We start from the raw sequence: 22932 nt of genomic DNA, 5'->3' as shown, positions 1-22932 counted from the left end.
AAATTTTTAGCTTGATAGGTGAAACTATATTTTTGCGCCCATGGTTTAAAGTTTACATGGGATTTCGTATGGGAAAATTGTCTTTTGCAAATTAATTCTTCCAAGAGTCGCCCGTTATCTCCTAAAAATAAGTAGATGTCTGATTTTTATAGGAAATTTGTCAAGAAAACAAAGTCTAGAAGACTGCAAAACGATCTGATGTTTGTGAAAAAAGTTATTAAGCAAAAACCGATTGATGCCCTGAAGATTGATGAAAATTTCACTTTTCATAGCATCACTGCTTCTGGCGGTCTAATTATATACAATGTTTTTTAACTTTCTCTTATTATGTACAAAATAAGCCTCAAAACTCTTGCGAAGTGGCTAAATAGCATAGATAAACGATTTAGACACTTTAAGAGAGGATTAAAACAAAATTGCGTATAATTGGACAACCAACAGCAGTGGTGCTAGAAAAAATGGATATTTTATCAATAGTCAGAGCATCAATCGGTTTCTGCTTAATAACTTTTTTCTCAAGCGTCAGATCGCTTCGTGGTTTTCGAGATTTTGTTTCTTTATAAAATTTCCTATAAAAGCCACATAACGATTTATTTTTAGGAGGTAATGGGTGACTCCTGGATGAATTATTTTGTAAAAGTAAATTTTCCCATACAAAATCCCATGTAACCTTTAAACAGTGGGCGCAAAAATATAGTTTCACCGATCGTGCTAAGAATTTGTACAGTTGTTCTAGGACCCGAATGGTAACTAAAAAGTTGCTCGGAGCAGGAATCTAATTTTTAACCCATTCATGCCCATTGGGCAATTCAGACCGCCATTTTTCTTTAATTTTTTTACAATGGAATTTTCTTTACCTACGAAATATTTATAAGATCACTCCGTAGGAAGCAAAAAAAAATAAATTCCTTTACAAAAACTTAATCTGGTAAGTCACAGCTGTCGATTGGCGGCCCATGTATTTTCTTTGCTGTGGCGTGTGCAATGTTGTGCGCAACCGCAAGCCGTTCAACGGTGGCTGGCGGAATAGGGGGTCCGAATAGCTCCGTATGCTCATTTCGCACAAAAGTGGTGAGCTTATTGAAAATATCTGTGTTTTCACCCAAACAAAAATCATTCCATAAAAGAGGAGATTTAACCTTCCCAGAACACTTACCTTTTATTTTTTCACGTTTATTTGTTGATTCAATCACGGTTTTTCCATTATAATGATTTTTGTTTTGAGAATGGCAAAAAAACGAAACACATTGTGTCTCCTTTCTACAAAGAACAAAGAATCAACTTCAGCTCTCAAAGTTAATGTTTCAATATAGCGGTTCCACGAATATGTACAATAGTCAGAAAGTCTATTTTCTGAGAAATCGAGGGGGTTCGAATTACCCCCATTGTTTTAATAGCCCCGGGTCCCACTATTATTCTGTTTTGCTGTAGGGCTGTATTCCGATGGCAAAACACGTTATGATCAAACGATGCAGATACACCCAGGTTTTTTACGCGGTTTTTTGAGCGGTTTTTACTAGGTTTTTTTACGCGGATTTTCCAATTAACGCAGTTTTTTTTACGCGAATTTTCGAATTAACGCGGTTTTTTACGCGGATTTTCCAATTATCGCGGTTTTTCCTTTTGAATGCAAAAGACTTAGACTTTTTCTTGAAAAAAATTTCCGGTCTTTTAAATGCAAAGAACTTAGAAGAATTTTGGCAGTTTTTATTTTGCGCGGATTTCGCCATTAACACGGTTTTTGCAAAAAATAGTCCTTTTGAATGCAAAAGACTTAGAAGATTTTCGGAAAGATGAAAGAGACGGGTCTGGAACATTCCTTATGGCTCGCACCCCAACAATATGGGTATTTTTGGAATGGGTATTTTCGGAATGGTCTTGAAGAGTAGGTGCCAGAAATTGATTTTTGACGCCATTTTTCAATCCAACTTCCGGTTTAGTGAAATTCGCTGTAACCCAATCAATATGGGTATTTTCGGAATGATATTAACGAGTAGGTGCCAGAAATAAATAAATCTGCACCTTCCCCGCAAGGTTTTCCATGAAAATTGATTTTTGGCGCCTTTTTCAAATCCCAAATGGTGGCTTCCGGTTTTGCGAGATTCTTTACAACTCAATCAACATGAGTATTTTCGGAATGGTTTTGGTATCCCTCGCGTAAAAAAAACCTGGGTGTATAGAATGTTTTAATCAAAACAAATTAAGTTTTACGCACGACCGAAACAAAATGAATAGTTTGGCAACATTGGTTGGGAGGGGTGTGTTGTTTTGAACAGCACGGTAAAAAATCGTCACGTTTAATTCAAGTGCTTTTGCATTTGCAATATGTTTGTCATACTTCACTACCAATTGAAGTGATTAAGGATTGATTTGCTAGTGATTTGCAGTTTGTACCAAAATGATTTGTCTTTGAAAACTATTCAATAGAAATCATCTTCAAATTTAAAATTATATCTGTTGAATTGTCACCACTGTTTATATCTATTGAATTAGAAGAGTTTCACCTTTGCAAACGTCAAAAATCACATGTCATTACATGAAAAACAAACAAGCATTGAAGGAGCAGCTTTTACAGCTTTTTTGCACGCAAAGCAGGGGGGGGGGGGGGTTCTAGCACGTAAGTATAATGTAGATTTTGTTGCCAATTTTCAATGGTTTTTTTTGTTTCAGGTCACGGAATCGACCGGACACAGCTGCTGCAGTAAATTAGCTGATTCAACTGGGTGTTGCGAAAATCGAGGATATCGAAGAACAGCTTATCTATATATCTATCTATCAATCTATCAATCTATCTATCAATATATATAAAAGTCAAAGTTTGTATGTATATGATTTATAGACTCCGAAACGGCTTAACCGATTTCCGTAAAAATTTACATACAGTAGGCATTTGTTATGGAGCGTGTTTGTGTGCTATTGGTTGGGGATTATCTTACCACCAGAAGGCGCTACAGAACAAATTGTGTTTTCCTACTATTACGTTGAAAGTCGCAGCAACGCGCGATGGGTATTAGCTAGTTATCTATAATCAGCTAGAGGCAAGGAATGATAAAATTTATAAGATTATCAGTGATAACGAGCAGCCAGGGCACTAGGAAATTTTACAATCAGGACTCGGTTGCCGTTAACGGACATGAAAGCTAGCGCAAATTTTTTAACATGTGGTCCTCCAAACATCTAAATGATCTACCTGACAAGTAATAAGCTGGGACGGTACCTGCGGATAGATGTTTTGTTTTTCTTTGAAAATAAATTTGAAATAAAAAAAATAATATTCTAACCCCTTTATCAAAGATGCTGCAACAAATTGTAGGTTATAATTCGATAATATACATATGGAAAACATTCAGAGTTCAATGCACTGCATATCGACAGTGATGTTCAAATCAATCACAATAGTAGTGATTTTCTGTTGATTTCATTTAAATTGCATGTGATTGTTCGTTAATATACGAATGGAAAACGATCAGAGTTCAATGTATTGCACATTAGTAGTGATGGGCAAATCCATCGCAATTTAAGTGCTACTTTGTTGATTGTATAGTACTTTTATTTGGTATCTTTCAATAGACTTGCACTTCGCATTGCAATGTTTGGCAAGTAGTGCGAATTCAACAGCAAATCACTTCACATTAGCGTGATGATTTTTTACCGTGAGGGATTAGCAAAGTATAAGAAGAAGCCAGCAGCGGATCCTATCGTATGATCTTATGATGTACTAAACGAAACTTATGTATTTTATGACGGATTGCTTCGACATTAGGCATATAAGAAACTAGCGCCACTATTGGTACTCAATGACTGCCGGAACACCAACTTTAGCGTATAAACTCCGTGGATGTCGTAATTATTTTTTGACTTATATGTCACTATCATCGCCAGACTCAATTAGCTAGTTACAATTATACAGATCGTAATTCAGTTCCACGGGCGATACCACAAATGGCATGGTACACTTTCCGCCAACTTCATTTACCGATAAATTTTAATTATAATATAACTTAATCACAGCCGTTCAGTGATCCGGAATTGACTTGAACATGTCGTCGAAGCGCTTCACTATCGTAAAATTCTGAGCACCTTACTATAAATTAGCACCAATTAGTTAACCGCTGCTACGAAAAAATAATAATATTCATAAAGTGAAAACGGCTTCAAAGTTTCTAGGTTGTTGTAAACTGATAGTGCCGAGACCTGAGTATGTAATTCATTACGCCGTGACAAGTCTGAAACCCTCGGATCGTGATTATCCGCGTTCGCATGAGCTCAATTTGGAACCGTTATCAATGGTTCTCCAACACATAGACGATATCGTTTCAACGTGAAGTGTCATATTGTAGTAACGGTAATTATGGCACGTGCACCGTTGGTAAGATTTTGATTTTGGCGCAAGATCAGATTCATGAGTGGCCGGAGCACTGAGAGAATTGTCGTTTTTCAAAAGTAGGACCCCGGTAAATTTATTGCCGATTAGTGTTAAACGCCATCTCATTTGCATAAAAACGTAATTAATGCCCTACTCCCAAGGATCAATTCACCTAGTGGAATTCCTGAGCTACTCATTCCATAATTTTTAATCATCACATGTCAATCGAATTTCTATGAGAACACCTAAGCTTGTACAGTTACAGCACAATATGTCATAATGTTCGCATTATAGTTTCGTTTGATACGAAAGCGTTTTTTTAAAGAAACGTTATCATCAGCAACCCGATGATAGCAGCTGCAATATCCCAATTTCACTGAGGGCACCAAGTGAGCCATAACTCAAACATCTTCCATAATTCTGGTGGCATCAATTAGTGATTTTGAGATACGATGCAAGCTTCACCGTTGGGAAGTGACAAATCGGGCATTCGGTCGTAGATCCTCGTTAACGCATTCACGGAGTGGTGTGTTCGCATGCGGCATGGTACTCGACTACCGGTTGCACCAAGCCAAAACTGGTGATATGAAATTGAGTTATTGTCGTTCGGTGGTGCGGTGTGACATCAGGACGAAGAAAGCTGCAGTTATGCTTCTTTCGCCACTGTATATAAGACCGATTGGAGGTGGAAAATTGCTTTTCAGAACATTCTTGGTATTGTTATAACGTGCACTGGTGCAAGTGGTTCGTAGCTCGATCAAAAACCAAACATTATCAGGAAACAAAAATGAAGTGCAATGTGAAAATGAAATTTAAGCGACTGTGATATTAACGAAGAAGAGAGTTTGTGTGAGACAAAACAATGGTGAAGGATTTGCCCTACGGGTTATTGATTGGATTATTCTCTTTTGCTGCTGCTGGTGATTGGAATTTTTGGAAATGTTTCGAGACTGAGAGAAGATGTCCTAACGAAAATGTCACCTTTTGGCTTTACACAAGGTATACTTTGCAGCGTAATGTTTATGTAATGTCGCCGCACATGGATGAGATGTTGGTGGCTTAAAGCTCAAGTAGTATTTTGGACAGTTTTTTGAAATTTGTGCGAATGTCGCTCTGATAAATTCGATAAAAATTACAGAAACAGAGCGTAGTTAATTAAAATACCTTGTCACATAATTGTTTTATTGCGGATTCACAGCGCTTAGTATGGACGCGCAAGGTGGTTAGAATAAAAGCTCCTTGGAGACGTGACCATATCACGAACTTTTTTTTGACGTTCGGTACTAAAAATTAGCTTCACTGTAATTTTTCTAACCGATTCCCAATATTTTATGTGTTTTTGAAAGTAGAAAAATTCGCCTTGAAAAAAGAAAGTCGATACATTGCATTTTACATAGTCATTGAGTTCCTCGCATAGATATTGCGCTCGGTGGCGACAGCACGCTGGTATGGCCGCGCAAGAACCACCCCAGTACTCGGTCCGGGTGTGGCAGAGGGCCCGCTGATTTAGGGTGGTAGATGGACTGGCAGATTGCAGTCGCAGGGGCCGCGGAAGAACCTCCCCAGCACCCTGTCCGGGTGTGGCAGAATGCCCGCTGAGCGACGATGGTACATGTGCTGGCAGGTTGTGGTTGAAAGGACCGCGGAAGAACCTTCCCAGCACCTAGCCCGGGTGCGGCGGAGGGCCCGCTAAACGATGTGGTAGATAAGCTAGAATATTGTGGCTGATATAAGGACACGGGAGCAGGGATGCCAAAGATACCAGTAAACTACATTTTTTTTCGGTATATTTACATTTGCACAAGCCGTACAGCCCGCTACAGCGACACATCAGTGCAGTTCTTGCCAGAACGGTAGCCAAGCCGAGTACATTTTCCCGTAGAGCAGTAGAATACATTTTTGTTTTGCTGCTGTACTCCGACTGCTCGGTGAGAGTGTGGTGTAGTAATGTTTGTTCTCTCGCTTTGTACATTTTTCTCTGCGTAGTCAAAGGGACAGGCCCGCACACGAAAGCGTTGATGCCGATCGTGGCGTAAACGAACATCATTCATTGACGTCGTTTTTGATTGAAAATATTGATTAGATTCAGAATATTAAAAAGTGTAAAATAAGGAAAGAGAAGCTGTACCGCTCGCGTCTGATGGCTGTACTGGGGGCAGTATTTTTTTGTCATGTTACTGCTTTGCTTACAGACTGCCGCACAGCGCTGGACGTCCTGCAATAGCGAAAGACAGCAGCGTCGAAAGAGAAATGAGAATGTAGGCAGAAAAATTACAGCCGCAGAAAAGGTAGGCATTTTGCATCCTTGCACGGGAGCGCCCCCTGATTACCTGTTCGGGGTGAAGCGGACGGCCCGCTAAGTGATGGTGGTAGGTAGGGTGTGTAAGGCCAGTACGCTCGCGGTCCTCCTTTGATGGTTTCAAAAATATTGACATCCTTCAAGAATGCGAGGAGTGTCTCTTACTGTGCTGAGTCGTTCTAAAGTGTGCCCCGCATCGAGAAGGGCATGTTATAGAGTCGTCGTAGGTTTTCGAGTTTCCAGTAGTTTAGGAGTAGGTTCTCTACAGTGAGTCTTGTATTGTATCGGGCACATTGGAGGGTCGCCGCGGGTTATGGTGTGTGTATGGGTGATCTTCGTGTGTTCTCCCCGTAGACGCGATAATGCTCTTTGTTCCCTCCGGTTCTCGCGGTCTGTCCACTTCATGAGAACTCTTTTTACCTTCTGAGGGTAGCCTCGAAGGTTTACCTAGTGGGCGATAAAGTGCTCGGAGGCTTTTGCCTTGAATGCCCTGATAACGTCGGATGATGGGACCTCTTTGGACAACAGAGCGCGTGAATGGCGGCCGAGTGCGGCCAAACGGTCAGCCTCCTCATTACCGCGGATTCCGCTGTACCCGGGAACCCAGCATATGGTAGTAAACGGGTTGCAGGATTGCTCTATGGCGTGAATGTAGGAAGTAGCCAAGGTTTCCGCGAAAACCCCATTGGTGCAGCTGGTGAAGTACTCCTTCACGCCATACCCTATTGCAGGCATTGGCAAGATCTAGGATGGCGAATTCCAGATCTAGGAGGCAGCTTAGATGAATTCCTGTGCCGAGTCCCTTATGGAATGCGAACTGTCGATGGTCGAGAAGCTCTTGTTCCTCGAGGAGGGTTGTCATGGAAATGCCCTTAAATTGTTAGCCAACCTAATTCCCTGCACTATTGATGAGTAAGAAATAAGGTAACCGCCCGAGAGCAAACACGCGTTTTCTTACAAGTCGCTTTTCGGGATAAAATTCCGCGGCGTTCCTTCTCCTAGTGTACAGTTACGACAGTTAAATTGGCGACGAGTGGTTTTGAACATTTAAAGTAATGGCTGAAGTAAATCCGCCACCACGCCACGGATGTTCCGGCTGCTATTGTTCCAGCTGCCGTGCCAACTTCATTTACAATCGATCCATTTGACCGACACAAAATGAAGTGGTCGAGATGGGTGGTGTACAGAATGAGGTTAGGTTATACATGTTGCTTCACTACATGGGAGGAGAAACATACGATATTATTAGCGATAAACTTGCCCCGGAGAGACCTCAACAACAGACATATGACGCATATGATGGGTCAATTGGGAAAATAAAAGGATTATCTGCCAAACTGTGCCTTAAGCCGAATACAAATCCTGTTTGCACAAAATCCAGACCGGTTCCGTTTTCGTTGCGAGCAGTTGTCGACAACGAGCTCGACAAGTAAGTCAACAATGGTATCCTGGTGAAAGTCAACCATAGTCCATGGTCTACTCCCATAGTTCCAGTTCCGAAGGCTAACAGCAAAGTGCGACTTTGTGGGGATTACAAGGTTACGGTAAACCCGAATCTGGTGGTAGACAGTCACCTATTACCGACGATTGAGGTACTTTTTGCTAATGTTGCTGGTGGTGAAAAATTTACGAAGAACGACTTGACTCAAGCATACTTACAGCTAGAGGTTGAGGATAGAGAGGTGTTAACTCTCAATATACACAAGGGTCTTTACCAGCCTACACGTTTAATGTATGACGTTGCGTCTGCACCTGTTATTTGGCAGTGATTAATGGAGCAGGCACTGAATGGGATTCCTGGTGTTACCTTATTCCTAGATGACATTCGAATTATTGATCCGAATGATCAAATACATCTGCAAAGGCTCGAAGATGTTCTGAAGCGTCTTAGTTCCTACAACATGCGTATAAACCTGGAGAAATGTCATTTTTTGCGAACGAGATTGACTACTGTGGGTACCTGATCAATGAGACAGGTATTCATAAGGTTAAGAGAAAAATTACGGCAATTCAGAATATGCCAGTTCCAGAAAACAAGGATCAAATTCGTTCATTTGTGGGGTTAGTGAACTACTACGGAAGGTTCTCTCCGAACCTAAGTTCGACTTTGTACCCTCTTAATAATCTACTGAAGTATAATGTGCATTTTGTATGGTCAAAACAATGCGAAGAGGCGTTCAACAAAGTCAAGCAAGAGATGCAGTCCAATTCATTTCTGGTACGATCCCACGCTGCCGTTAGTACTTGCTACCGATGCTTCAACATATGCAGTCGGTGCGGTCGGATAACTCAGAAAGACCGATCCAGAACGCATCCCAGACACTCAACGCTACGCAACAAGCCTACAAGCAGGTAGATAGGGAAGCATACGGGATAATATTTGGAGCTCGCCGGTTCTAGCAGTATCTGTTTGGAAGAAGATTAACGTTGCTGACGGATAACGAGCCGTTGAAGCAGATTTTTTCGGACACGAAAGGTCTACCGAAAATGTCTGCTCTGAGGATGCAACATTCTTGGCATCATTCAACTAGAAGATACAGTTCAGACCAAAGAACCAACACGGCAATGCGGACGCTTTCCCACGTTTGCCGTTGAAGGAGAAAACGCCAGCGAACATCATTGAAGAGACGGATTTTATGGAGGTCAACATGATCGAAACGCTGCCGCTAACCGTGGATGAGCTCACTAGGGCTACCGCTGCGGGCAAGACTGTGAAGGTGCTGATGCAAGGTCTACGGAATGGAAAAATCGTTGATCCTAAAGAACGTTTCGGTGTGGACCAACATAAATTCACAATTCAGAAAGGCTGTATAATGCGTGGAATACGAGTTTAAATTCCTCCGAGTTTTGCGTGTAAAAGTCCTAGCCGAATTACATTCTACACATTTCGGTACTAGTCGATTAAAAACACCGACTCGCGGATATGTTTGCTGGGAAAGGATTGATTTGCATATCGAGGAGATGATACGCAGCTGCAGTTACTGTCAATCGGTCAAGGGCCGAACCTGCAAAAGTTCCTACGCATTGCTGGGAGTCACCATCGAGGCCGTTTAACCGCATACATGTGGATTTTGCAGGGCCGTTTAAGAACACGTACTTTATCGTGCCTGTGGATGCGAAACGGCCTGAGGTGCGCATTCTTAACAACAACACCACTGCAACCACAATTCAGGTCTGCAGAGAATATTTCGCAACGTACGGAATCCCTTCCGTTATGGTGAGTGATCTTGGAGTGCAATTTACTTCTGAAGAGTTCCAGCAATTTTTGAAGTTGAATGGAGTTTATCACAAAATGGGGGCGCCTTATCACCCAGCCATCAACGGACAAGCCGAACGATTTGTTCAGACGTTCAAGGCGAAGTTAAAGAGTCTGTAGTGCGACAGAAGTATGATGCATGCCGAATTGTGCAACGTACTTCTTGTATATCGAAAGACCATACACTCTGTCACTGGTAAATCACCGTCCATGATGTTGTACAACCGATAAATTCGATCACGTCTAGATCTGATTAGAGCTTCCAGTTCCCGACGGTTTTCAGCTTCCCGGGATTCGGGAAATAAATAATATATTTCCCGGGAAATCCCGGAATCTCGGGAATACAGAAGAAAAATAAAAAGGTGAATGATTTTCTTAAGAAAAAAAGAATAAATTGAAAAGTTTTCAAACCCGTTTGAATGCATGTATATCTGTTCTAAAAGCAGTTGTCAGAAGAAGGCGATTTGGTATCATACACATCATTCAATCATTTGATAACTCGTCAATAAGTTTACGCAACATCAACTTCTTTTGATTTTCTTGGCTATATGTATAACCTAAATTTTGGTAATCATGGATACGATTGGGACGATATACTAAACGCAGCTGGAGTTACTGTCCAAAATTGGAATTCGTTGTTCTAATACCATGGATCAATTTAATGTAAAGCACCTTCTTTGGTAATCTTGAATGAAAAGATTAAGCTGCTTCAGGGTATTGATCGAATGAGAAAATGTGATATATGGAATCCATTTCTGTCACAGTGGGATCAGCATCAATCCGTATTAAGTGTGAATCAAAATCAAGCAGATAATGGACGAACTGTGCAGCGATGGATGAAGCCTACCATCAATTTCCTGTTACGGACGAGTATCTAGATTGCTTGATATTATCCCTTCAAAAATTCTGCCTGCATCATTCAAGTTCTAACTATAAAAAAAACTATTAAAAAAACAGTTGCAGAGATATCGTGCGCATCACTAACGCTACTGTAAGGAAATGCTTCGGTACAACGGCCGGCAAATTAATCCATTTTTGCATGAAAATGTCAACATTTTCAGTAGTATTTTGAGTAAAGCTTGGACTATATACCTAAAAAATCATGAAAACAAATCAGCGAGCCTAAAGATATATAGTCCAAAGATCTGCAAATCAGTTGGAAAAGCATCTGCATTCACTGCTCACTCCAAATGTTTGCCGATAAAGATATTTCCTACAGAATTTCTTTCGCAGAACCTAAGCCTTTGGAAATAAATTAAAAATCTTTTTTCCCGGGATTCTCGAATCCCGGGAATGAGAAAACACAATTTCTCGGGAATCGGGAATCCCGGGAAATCCAAAAACCCCGAGATTCCCAGGAAATAAATTCCCGGGATGGAAGCTCTAGATCTGATGGTGCCTGATAATGTTATAGAAACAAAGGAAATTGTCGGCAAGGTGCATGACCTACTAAACGAAGCAAAAGTTGCAGCGAGAGACTACCTCGATAAGGAAAAGTGGAAGTTTTGTGTGGATGCATCGAAACTGGGAAAACTGCATTACTACATTCGTCTCGATGACGGCAGAAGGATGTATCTGCTGAAACCGTGCAAACATATGATCTTGATCCAGAGCTGACAGCAACGACCAGTACGACGCAAAACGTACGAGCGACTACTCCGATGGTTTCGAATCAATCGCCATCAGAAGCCACTGAGGTAACAGAGAAAAGAACCGCCGAAGCAGCGTCCGGTTCAAGGACTGCTAACACAGGTCAACCCAACCAGACTGACTATCAGCAATCACCAATAAAATCTGGTCGAGTAATTCGACCGCCCGATAAATTGAACCTTTAATGAAAATATTTTATATGTAAGTTACTATTACAATGCATTGTATATGAATTCCATTTGCTAGGGGAGGAGGGTTGTCATGGAGATGCCCTTAAATTGTTAGCCAACCTAATATAAACGAGCTACCTTGCAACAACCATGATCATCTCCTGCACTATTGATGAGTGAGAAATAAAGTAACCGCCCGACAGCAAACATGCGTTTTCTTACAAGTTGCTTTTCGGGATAAAATTCTGCTGCGTTTCTCCTCCTAGTGTACAGTTACGACAAGGGTCATCAGGCATCTGTTTACCATTCTTTCCATCGTTTTCCCAATGCAGGGGAGAAGACTAACGGATCGGAAGTCATTCGAGCTACTGGTTCCCTCGCATTACGTCGGAATGGTAGTCGTAAGAGCGGTTCTCTCGCTGTCTGGGAAGCATCCGCCTTCCCATATCCTGTTGAATCCGTTGAGGACTGTTCACTTGCCAACCGGGGGTCAGGCTTGCTGGAGCATCACTCATGATGCCAAAATGAGGTGAGGTATCAATATTCTGAGGAGGACTTCACACACCTCTCCAATAGCAGAAAAAAACTCTTCTCCCACTCAACAAGCAAACTTATCATCAGAGGTGATGACTTGTTCAATGATTAGAGGATGTTATGTGCATCACACAGGAGAGGCGAGAGCGCAAAACTGATTGAAGATGGGTTGGAATCCCTCTTCCAAAATGCTGAGAGTGTGGAGCGCGAGAGTGATTGTTTCCCTCTCTTGTTTTAATGGAATTTTGAATGCTGCGTAGGATGGGGATATAAGTATAATTTTCGTGGTGTAGATCAGTGCTTCGTGGAATATGGATATCATCATGTGGTGGGAATGTAAGAGGCTGGAGGACCCAGTTTTGACTCTACTGTGGCAAACGGTCTTGAGCACTTCTTGTACACAGGTTTCAATTGAGCGAGGATTCAGTGGCCTTGGTAAAATACTAACGATCAGACAACACTAAGCTCGGAAAATTTAAAATCAATCCTATTCGTCAAACTCAATAACACCATAATTGAAGATAAATATTTTGATTTTGAAATCTAATACAACATGAAATCGCTTCCAAGTAAAATGGGTGCAAAATATTCGATTCTATTCTAGCGTTCTTTCTCAATAAAATTTAAAAAAAAAATGTTTTTATCAAATAGTTTCGTTTTTATCTCTATTATAGATTGTTTTGGCCGGTTAGTTTCCAAGTAATGAAGTTTTAAAAAAATAGTTGTTTGTGTTTATTTATTACTAAATGTCAAAGTAGAAAGTTTGTGCGGATTAATTTCCAATGAGCAATACATTTTTAAAATGAGATAATTATCGACAGCAATATTTAAAATTCACAAAGCAATCACAAATTTTGTTTTCGAACTCGAAACGCTTCTCCATAAATAGTTTAGTTATAGGTTTGTAAGAGGTTTACCTCTTTTCCCTATATTCGGAGCAGAAGACGAAGCTTCTTATTTTGATACTGATTTCACTAAATAATCCCCCTAGAAGAGAAATAATGTTTAAACAGATTGATTGACATTTGTAAATTTTCATTGCAAAGTATTAAAAATTGGGTGAGTGGCATTGAATTTTCAGGAGGAAACTCGAAAAAATGCGGTGTACACACTAACTTAAAACCTCCTATACTAATCGTTTAGAAATTTCGCAGAGTTCTTTCTCACATCATTGCCCAGGTACCTACGGGAGTGCTTTACAACATCATTATTATTTTTTAAATAACATGTTAACCGATTTTTTTAACGAATGTATTGCCTTCAAAGTGCAATGAAAAATTTGAAAAAATAAAGGCTGCTCTCATTACTCCTTATCATCTTCACTTATAGCAAAAAACATTTTCTGAGACCTTTGGCACCAAAACATTAGTTACGTTGTCCAGACTTAGCCGATTTCTAGAAAGTTCAAAAGAGAACAACTGCACCTTTCCAAAGGTATGCTGTATTATTCTGTTATGAAAGAAATATTGTGCTACATAGCGACAATAATAAGAAAATTGTCATGTTTTGCATTTTTTTCATAACAAATAAGCAAATGGTTCAACATTCTTCCAAAGGCACGTTATGGTTCTAATAACATTTTTCAAAACATTTTGTGTTGCACTATAACCTATGCTAGTTCACTTGAAAAGTTAAAAATCACTATAGCACCGTGAAATGAGTTATGATGAAGTTTTGGTAACAAATTCTTAATCCACCTGGACAGTGCGTAACGAATTGCTTCAATAGAAACATGTGTGTCACGTTTTAGCTTAGCTATGGGTGTCTAGGATTCGTCGCGGTGCGGATGTGGGCGGTAAATGGATAGTCCGCACCGCAACCGCAAAAAAAATAATAAAACCGCACCGCTTACCGCAACCGCATTGCATTTACCGCACCGCACCGCGCGGTAATGCGGTAAAAATCATGTATTTTAAAAATTGTGCTGAAAAATTATTCATTTGTTTTGAGTAGCCATATATAGTAAAATGTTATTCTTATTTACACGAAAATTATCTTTGACGGACTCCTCAGAATGTAACTTTTATGAAAATATTCAACTTTGCAAGTTTTATTAAGAGGGGTGTTTTGGCGTGAAAAAACACTTTTTCCAGATTTTTTTAAACTTTGAGTGAAGTGAACTGATCAAAACTTTTGTACATTATAGTGTATCATTTCAATAACATGCTGTAATTTTTCCATGCAAAAATATCGACAAACGACTCGGTGACGAAGCTTTTTGTAGAACGTCTCTGAAAAAACATGATTTGCGGTGTTACCTGCCATTCAAAAACTACTTAACCGATTTCTTTCAAACTTTGTATACAGATTCTATGTAAAAACCCCTACGTTAAAGTTTCGAGATAAATTTTCAATTAAGACAAAAACTGTCAAAAACCATGCAAAATTTGGCATCTGGGCTAACTTTGACTTGTCACAATATGAAGGAAGACCTTGAGGGAGACTTTGAGAAACACAAAAAAAATCGCAATGCCCTACACTAACTTCGAAAGCTTTACTTTCAAAAAGTTACAAAATACTCCTAACTGAAAAATATTATTTGTTAATTTGGTAGAAAATGTTCCCAGTTGGACAAACAATGGACGCACGCGAAAAAAATTCCTTCGAATTCGTTTGGTTTGATGATGATAATTACATTCTTTGGATTGTTTTTATTATTAGTCCATCTCTAAATCCTCCAAATTAACCAAAATTCACAGTTGAGCCAATGTCATCGAAAACGATTCATAATTCCACGATTTCCAAGAGGAATCAGGAGAAATGATGCATTTTGTAATTGGATTTGACAGTAAAATTCAATTCGTTTTTCAATGATTGGATTTTGCGTTTTATGTATTTGAAAAGGTTTATTTGTAATTTTTTTCTTTGAAGTATAAAATAAATAGTTTTCAAAATATGTCGTTAAAATAATGGTGCCAAACTATATTGGACACAGCTTATAGATTTTATTTCTTAGTAACAGTATGTTTTATCATGTTTGAATGACCAAAATGTAAAAAATCAAGTAGCGATGGGTCGAATACAGATTATATTCAGATTTCTTTTCAAATCATTGTCAAGTCTATGGAAATTAGAGCAATTAAATGTTTATCATGTTTCTCTATTGTAGGGTAATAAATAAAACTCCCACGTTCTGAGAGAGAGAGAGAGAGAGAGAGAGAGAGAGAGAGAGAGATGTTCCTAATAATGACATTGCTAAGTATTCGCTCAGAAAATCAATCTAGTTGCGTCCTTCTTAAATGGTAAAAGTCATAGCTTTAATTCACTTTTTAATGCAAACTGCAGACTTTATCAATTATTTTTTGAAGTGCGGTTGCGGTAATACCGCGCGGTAAAAGCTCATTTCCCGCACCGCATCCGCGAGAAAAAGTGTCTCACCGCACCGCTGCTTTTGCGGTGCGGGTGCGGTAAACACCGCGCGATTGCGGTAATTACCGCGACCGCGACGAACCCTCGGTGCCATACGTCAAAAAACGTAGCAATTTTTGATACCTAACCACTTCTTCCCAAACGAGTATTATATTTTAATAATATATCGCTTGGCAAATTATGGCCCCTTAAGGAGGGTACTGTACTATTTTATCACTTACGAGGCCTACAATCGATGAAATTTCTATAAATTGGCACCAACACGTTGGCTTCGTTCCTAAGAACCACTAGTAAAATAATAAATGACCCGAGAATGGTGGAATACTTCTGTTTGAGTGCAACGAAAACTCTAATCTGGTGCCCAAAATATCGCACTACCATTTAAGTCAAAAGATAGTACGAATATATGGCAAACGCTACTCTAACCAATGGTTCCAAATGGGTTAAGAGCTAATTGTTTGATAGGGCGAAAAGAGGCTCATGACCCTATACATATTTGAAAACTATGTATATAAACAGCTGAATTGCTTCATGCAACGCTTAACTATACATTCATTTCAAAAACAAAAATATATATCAGAAAATTTCTGATTTATTTAATAAACTTTGCACACGCATCAAACCCATATAACAAAACCTCATAGCAACTAATCATTACCTCTTCACAAGGCGTGTGAGGACATCACAAACTCCTCTTGAATCATCATGAGGTGTAGCCCACTCTCCTCCACGGAGCAAATATCCCATGCGTAATAAAATATTTTTCCACATCATTTCGTAGAGCAAGAGAGGAACTCTCTCATTTTTCGGGTCCTCACACCAGAGTTACAAATAATCGAAGCTCTTTTTTGATGGCTGAAAATGAACCTGATGCGACTCGCGGTGAATAGAAAAAATATTCATTCAAATATCCATGTTATTCATTCAGTTGAATATCGTACAATATATTCATTTCACTAATTATCAAGGAAAATGTTTTCAAATGCCGGTAAAGCATATGAAACAACAATCATCATCGCTTACCTTGTGCCAGGGCCTACTTTGATTCGTTTGATTCTCTGCTGTACGGTCGCTTCGTGTAATAATCGGAGACGAATGAAAATCTGCATGGATGAATGGGCGGATTGTTCGTTTGACGTTTTCAGCTGCGTCACTGAATATTGAAAATGAATGTGGCTGAATATGATCAATTTTCATTCAATGAATTTGAATATTTTTAACTCTGCCTCACACACAACGGTAGAGATGCTCCCGTTGCATCATTCTTTTCTACCTCATCCTGAGGGAGGGATATCAGTCCTCATTGTGTGTTGAAGTGTTTATAACAAGTCTGCCGGGGGTAAATGCCTTAACAGGGGAGAACCAACGTTGTCGAGTCCGACTGAGTTTCCTTTGGCAGTACTCAGTGCAGTGGCTAGTTCTTCTTTCTCTTCAGAAGATTTGTAGTAATCCTGGTAAGCGTCTAGACTGAATGTTGTAGGGTTGGCTTCTATTATCCGTTGATCTTTCATCCCATCGATGATGGTCAAGAGGGGTATTTTTAAGAGTTCAAAGAGCTTTTCGACGATCTTTGATTGCCCTTGATACTCCTGCGTTCCATCAATGAACCGCTCGCTTTGGTGATGCTCCGTTGGTTTGGGGAATGCATGATTTTGCAGCCTGTGTTATAACCTCTACAAGCTCGTCTGACGAGTCACGGTCTCGATCGAGTGCATCCGAAACGTTATCTTCGTAGGGTGACCACTCCGCCCGATCATAGAGCCAACGGCGACACCGCGACGTAGAGGGGGGGGGGGGGACATCCGATCATAGGAGACTACAATAGGGAAGTGATCGCTGTGTCCGCAGACTCCAGCAATGGAACTAATATATGATTAAATCTAAGGCGGATGTGGATCCGCCCTACAGAAAGGTAATAGTGCCGCCATTTAACGTCACTGGGTAGGAAGAGGATCTTGTAACTTATCTCTTAGCCGAGATCCCATAGTTGTCAAATTACGTCATAGTAAAATAAAATAATTACCTAATTTTTTGAGAGACGTTCCAAAATATGGATTAGCGACAAATGAATGGAAAGCTATGTCTATAAAACATAAACTTGCTTACCGAAAACTAAACTTAACTTTTTTATGAGATTGTGTAAAATTGATACAAAAAATTAACATGACTAATAACAAGAAAAAAGGGGTGGGCGTAGCGTAGTTGGTAAATCGATTGCCTTGTACGCAGCGCACCTGGGTTTAAGTCCCGACCCCGCACATAGGGTTAGAAATTTTTCATTAGAGATTTTTCTAACCCGAAGAGGCGAAATACCTTAAGGTTAAAACTTCTATAATCGAACAAAATGACAAGAATAACATTTCGGAAACTAGATGAAAGATGATGGATGATGACGTTTAGAGTACTAGCAGGTCAGGATTGGGTTTTATGAGCATTTTATTGTTGTTTAATTATCAATTATGTGAAAAGCCGCTAAGCAGGATTGGAGTTAATAACAATTTCAATAGATTTCAAGATAGTAGCTATTAATTGTGTATATTTGAGAGCTGAATCGAATGGTGTACTAGGTACTATGATTCGTTTCAAGCTGTGAGCTTGAATAGTGAGAAAAAGTACATTCTTTTGAAACTGTCATATTTCTATGGAATCATTGAAGACTGAAGACTAACATAAAACAGCACATCTTTTGATAAAATAATTTGGCGGCTAATCCTCCTAGAAGTAATTATAGAGAATTTATTCTTCAAGCAACTTTAGCTCGAGACTTAGCGTCTTCAGCAAATTTTGCAATGTCAGTCCCCCCTAAGGGAAATTTAAACTAAATAATCAGAAAAGGCTGTCAGGCTATACCTAGGGACAACAGCAGTATATTTTAAGAGTTTCGGTTTATTAAAAAGAAAGAAAAATATAAGCCCTGATTTTGTCAATGTCCCCGTTTTACCAGCCTGTAATTCATCAAGAGGCTGATAAAAACAGTTTTTCGCTGTATTAACAACTTTGCTGAAGGCACCAAGTCACTTACTATTTTTAGAGAGTTAATTCTTCATAATTACTTCTGGAAGAATTTGTGTATCAACATATGTGCTTTTTTGTTGGAAAACTTCTTTTAAGTAGTTAAACCTTCAAAGTTGATGATTTCACAATTATGTGATCTTGACTGTTGAGAAAGTTTTTGAAAATTTGTCCCACTTTAAAAGTTTACATTCTTTGTCTTCATTGACATATTATACAAGAAAATTATCTATAGATCTATCTGTTCCATACTGGTTCTCTTTGTTTGTAGACTGGAGTAGTATCTGTTAGTCTACTCATGTTTCTAAATCTTCAATAATTTATCTTATTAAATTTTACCATTTTCAAAAACCCAACAATTTTCATCAACCCCCTCAAAAAAAATTTCTTGAGAAGCCACTGTGTAGGCCCGGTGAAATACAAATCAAAACCACGTTTGATCAAATTGATAGGCCCTAAAATCTTGATTTATATCAAAAATATGCTATTTTTCAGAATTTTCGACACTAAAAAATTTTCTGTGAAGGCTTTTTAACCGATTTTAAATTTTTTGAGATTTCTGTAAAGAAAAAGAAATAAGCTTACCAACGGTATGTTTTGTTATGTTCTTTTGTTGAAAATACTATGGTTTTGGGACAACAATACAAAGAAATTATTTATTTTCGATTTTTTCATGAAAAAAATCGAAATTGCTCATTTATTAAATTTCATTAAACAGCGTTTTTATTTTCATCAAAATTATACTTCGTGTCTAACCTATTAAATATCAAAATCGGTTTAAAAATGGCAGATTTTTTATCCAAATTAGAAACTTTCTCCCAATAAACTTTTAAGGGGACGGTCTCACATAAAATGTTTCAAAAAATTGTTTTTTTAACTCGATTGTGTATACATTCAAATGTGTGTGTGAACTTTAAGGATAAAATTTCGAAAAAATGCGAAAGATATAATTTTAGAATCTTAAAGTGCGCGACAAGGTCTCACTGATCCCCTAAGAGTTCATGAGAGCAAACTTCTAATTTAGAAAAAAATAATAACTCTACCTTTCTTGAACCGATTTTGATCACTAAATTTTTTTTAAATAAACACGCAGATTATGAACATCTACTGCTGAGGGATGTTCATAATCTTCATAAAAAAATCGCAAAATAATGGTGGTTTTCATATTTTTGTCCCAAAACTTTTAACAAAAGAACATAACAAAGCATACCGTTGGAAACGTCATTCCTTCTTCTTTTCAGAAAACATAATATTGAAAATCGGTTGAAAAATGACCTTGTAGGAAACTTTTTAGCGACGAAAGTCCCGAAAGCGCTTTTGTCATACATCTCGATTTTGAGGGTATACCACATTTTCATGTATTATTTTATGTTGCATTTGATGAAATCTACAATCTATACTATGTCACTTGAAAAGTACAGAATCACTGTGGCGCCGTAATTAATTAGTGAAAAAATCAATCGCGAAAAAATCAGATTTGATTGCACTGTGTGGTTAAATTAATCCAATGTTTATAAACATTTGACAAAAAATGAATTTTGAACTCCGAAATCAGTTTAGCATGGGAAGTCGACGTAACGATCGGCGCACAAGTAAGGATACAAAATGCCTACCTTTTCTGCGACTATAATTTTTCTGTAGGCAAAGCAGTAACATGACAAAAAATACTGCCCCCAGTACAGCCACCAGACGAGAGCGGTTCAGCTTCTCTTTCCTTATTTTACACTTTTTAATATTTTTAATTATTCAATATTTTTAATCACAAACGACGACAATGAATACGGTTCGTTTACGCCACGACCGGCATTAACGCTTTCGTGTGCGGGCCTCTCCCTTTGACTATGCAGAGAAAAGTGCACAAAGCGAGAGAACAAACTTTACTACGCCACACTCTCACTGAGCAATCGGAGTACGTACTACTGCTTTTCGGGAAAATGTACTCTGTTTGGCTACCGTTCTGGCAAGAGCTATAGTCGCTGTAGCGGGCTGTACGGCTTGTGCAAATGTAAATATACCGAAAAAAATGTAGTTTACCGGTACCATTGACATCCCTGCGCACAAGTCTAGCTACGTACAATATATTTAAAACTAGCTACGTACTGAAACTAACATTGAACTAAATAATTTTTCTCCGATATAGATCTCGAACAATCATAGGCGCATTTTTGAGCTGAAAAAATCTGCACGAGTTGAGAGGCTCGTAATTTGCAATCCCTTCCTTCTAACTTTTGGTATATTTTGATACATACTTGATTCACGATATCTTTTTTTATTATGCACCTTTTCCAGACAAACCCAAAGCAATCCGACACAGCTCGATTTATTCGAACCGGGAACAATAGACCACGCCCCATTCGCTCCCGATCGACCGTTGATTGTTCTGATCCACGGCTACACGGGTCACCGTGATTACGCCCCCAACGACTCAATTCGACCAGCCTACTTGGATTACGCAGAATTCAACATCATTTCACTTGACTACAACCCTCTGGTGCAGGAGCCGTGTTACTATCAGGCGGTGCGCAACCTACCGACAGTGGCCAACTGCACGGCCCAACTGTTGGACTACATGGTCGACCGAAGGATTTTCACATTGGATGACATTCACGTCGTGGGTTTCAGCCTCGGAAGTCAGGTTTCCGGTCAGATAGCCAATTACATCCAAACGGGGATATTGAAACGCATAACTGGTTTGGACCCTGCTAAGCCGTTGTTTATCGCAGCTCCAAATGAGAACAAATTGGACCAGTCGGATGCGGAATTCGTTCAGGTGATTCACACGGACGTGCTCGCCAGAGGTATTCTGCACCCCAGCGGTCACGCAGATTTCTACGTCAACGGTGGAGTTGAGCAGCCGGGGTGCAGAGACCAATCGAATCAGACGACCGGTGAATGCAACCACAACCGAGCGCCAAAGTACTATGCGGAATCGATCGCCACGGAAGTGGGATTTTATGGGTATAGGTGTGCCCACTGGTACCTCTACATGCTGGGGCTGTGCAGAGCTAGCAACGATAGCACGATTGCGATCATGGGAGCGTACACCCCGAACACGTAAGTGAGCTGACATCTTTTTTCTTCTTATTTTGTTTGGCCTTAGTTGCGGGGAGCAATTGCGACACACAGCGATTAACTATCTTCATTTCGCAAAGCATAGATATTAGTTCAGGTCTGCAGCATCCGCACAATACTTGAAGGGTCGTGATCTAATATTATATTTCTGTGCACTTCCTAGTGTGCAAACGATTATCGTAATGTCATTTGGTTGAGGTAGATACAGATGCATTTTTATATGTTGATATTGATCCTACTAGATTTGCAGGGAGTACTTCTAAAATATAAACATCATTACGGTTAAATTGATTTAAATAAAGATAATTCCAGAACGTGGTGGCGGGATAGTTCCGTTAGCTTTTCTCTACAGAAGAATCACTCGTGGAAGAGTAAAGCCTAGCAAATCTTTCAATCCATTAGAGATTTCGTCCAAACTTTGATCTTGCGGTAACCCGTTTTTGGTCTGTGGGTCTTGAAATTATGCGAATAACATTTATTCAATTATAATATTAATTTATATATTTTATTGATTTCGCAAAGTGCACATTTCGTGTTTGTGTTTAATTATTTCTTTCCTTGTCACCAGATAATGATACCTTCGTGTATTTTGTTTTCAGAACACGCGGTCAATACTTCCTGGATGTCAACAGCCAGCCACCATACGCTCAAGGAATGAAATTTTCCCGTAGCAATGAATTCGTGGTTCCCTCGTGATCATTTATTTGGATAAGATACATTAATAAAGTCTGACTGTCATAAAGAAGAATTTCCAGAACAGATGGTTTTCTTATACCAACGCAGAGAATGAATAAAACAACAAACTTGGATGACCGTCCGCGATGTAATAATGTGTGTATTTCGATATTGAAATTTGGTTTGTTTTTCGAAAAGGCAGCGACGAACCTTGTGGTCATTTTGCACGCAACTAGATGCGCGAGAATCACACAGAAAAAAAATTACCGAGCGACCTCCAAAATGATGCTGAGAAGCTCATCGACGTTTTTTTTGCAAATTGTGAGGCGAGTCGTTGATGTTGCATCGGTATGTTGCGATCGAATCACAAATTACCGGAGAGAAGTGCGTAATATAGGCGGCTTTGTGATGTCTTAAAAATCAACTAATTCCGATTAGATTTATATCGTTTACGCTAATAAAACTGGCAGAAGCGCGAGTGAAATGTTACACAATACCCGGCTATATTTTGTTCTCATAGATGCATCGA

The 22932-nt window shown here is 39.3% G+C and overlaps 1 protein-coding gene across 1 annotated transcript; it reads left to right on the top strand.

Annotated features, from left to right (window-relative positions):
• Positions 1–5167: 5167 nt before the first annotated feature.
• LOC131679871 (lipase member H-A) lies at positions 5168–22424 on the top strand. The gene is made up of 3 exons (XM_058960620.1): positions 5168–5365; positions 20946–21710; positions 22328–22424. The coding sequence occupies exons 1-3, from the start codon at positions 5229–5231 to the stop codon at positions 22422–22424; spliced, it is 999 nt and encodes a 332-aa protein (XP_058816603.1). The 5' UTR covers positions 5168–5228.
• Positions 22425–22932: the final 508 nt, after the last annotated feature.

The sequence above is a fragment of the Topomyia yanbarensis genome, chromosome 2 (assembly GCF_030247195.1).
Source record: "Topomyia yanbarensis strain Yona2022 chromosome 2, ASM3024719v1, whole genome shotgun sequence".
Lineage (NCBI taxonomy): Eukaryota > Metazoa > Arthropoda > Insecta > Diptera > Culicidae > Topomyia > Topomyia yanbarensis.
The sequence above is the reverse complement of the archived record's forward strand: the minus strand, read 5'-3'. Positions and strand labels throughout refer to the sequence as shown.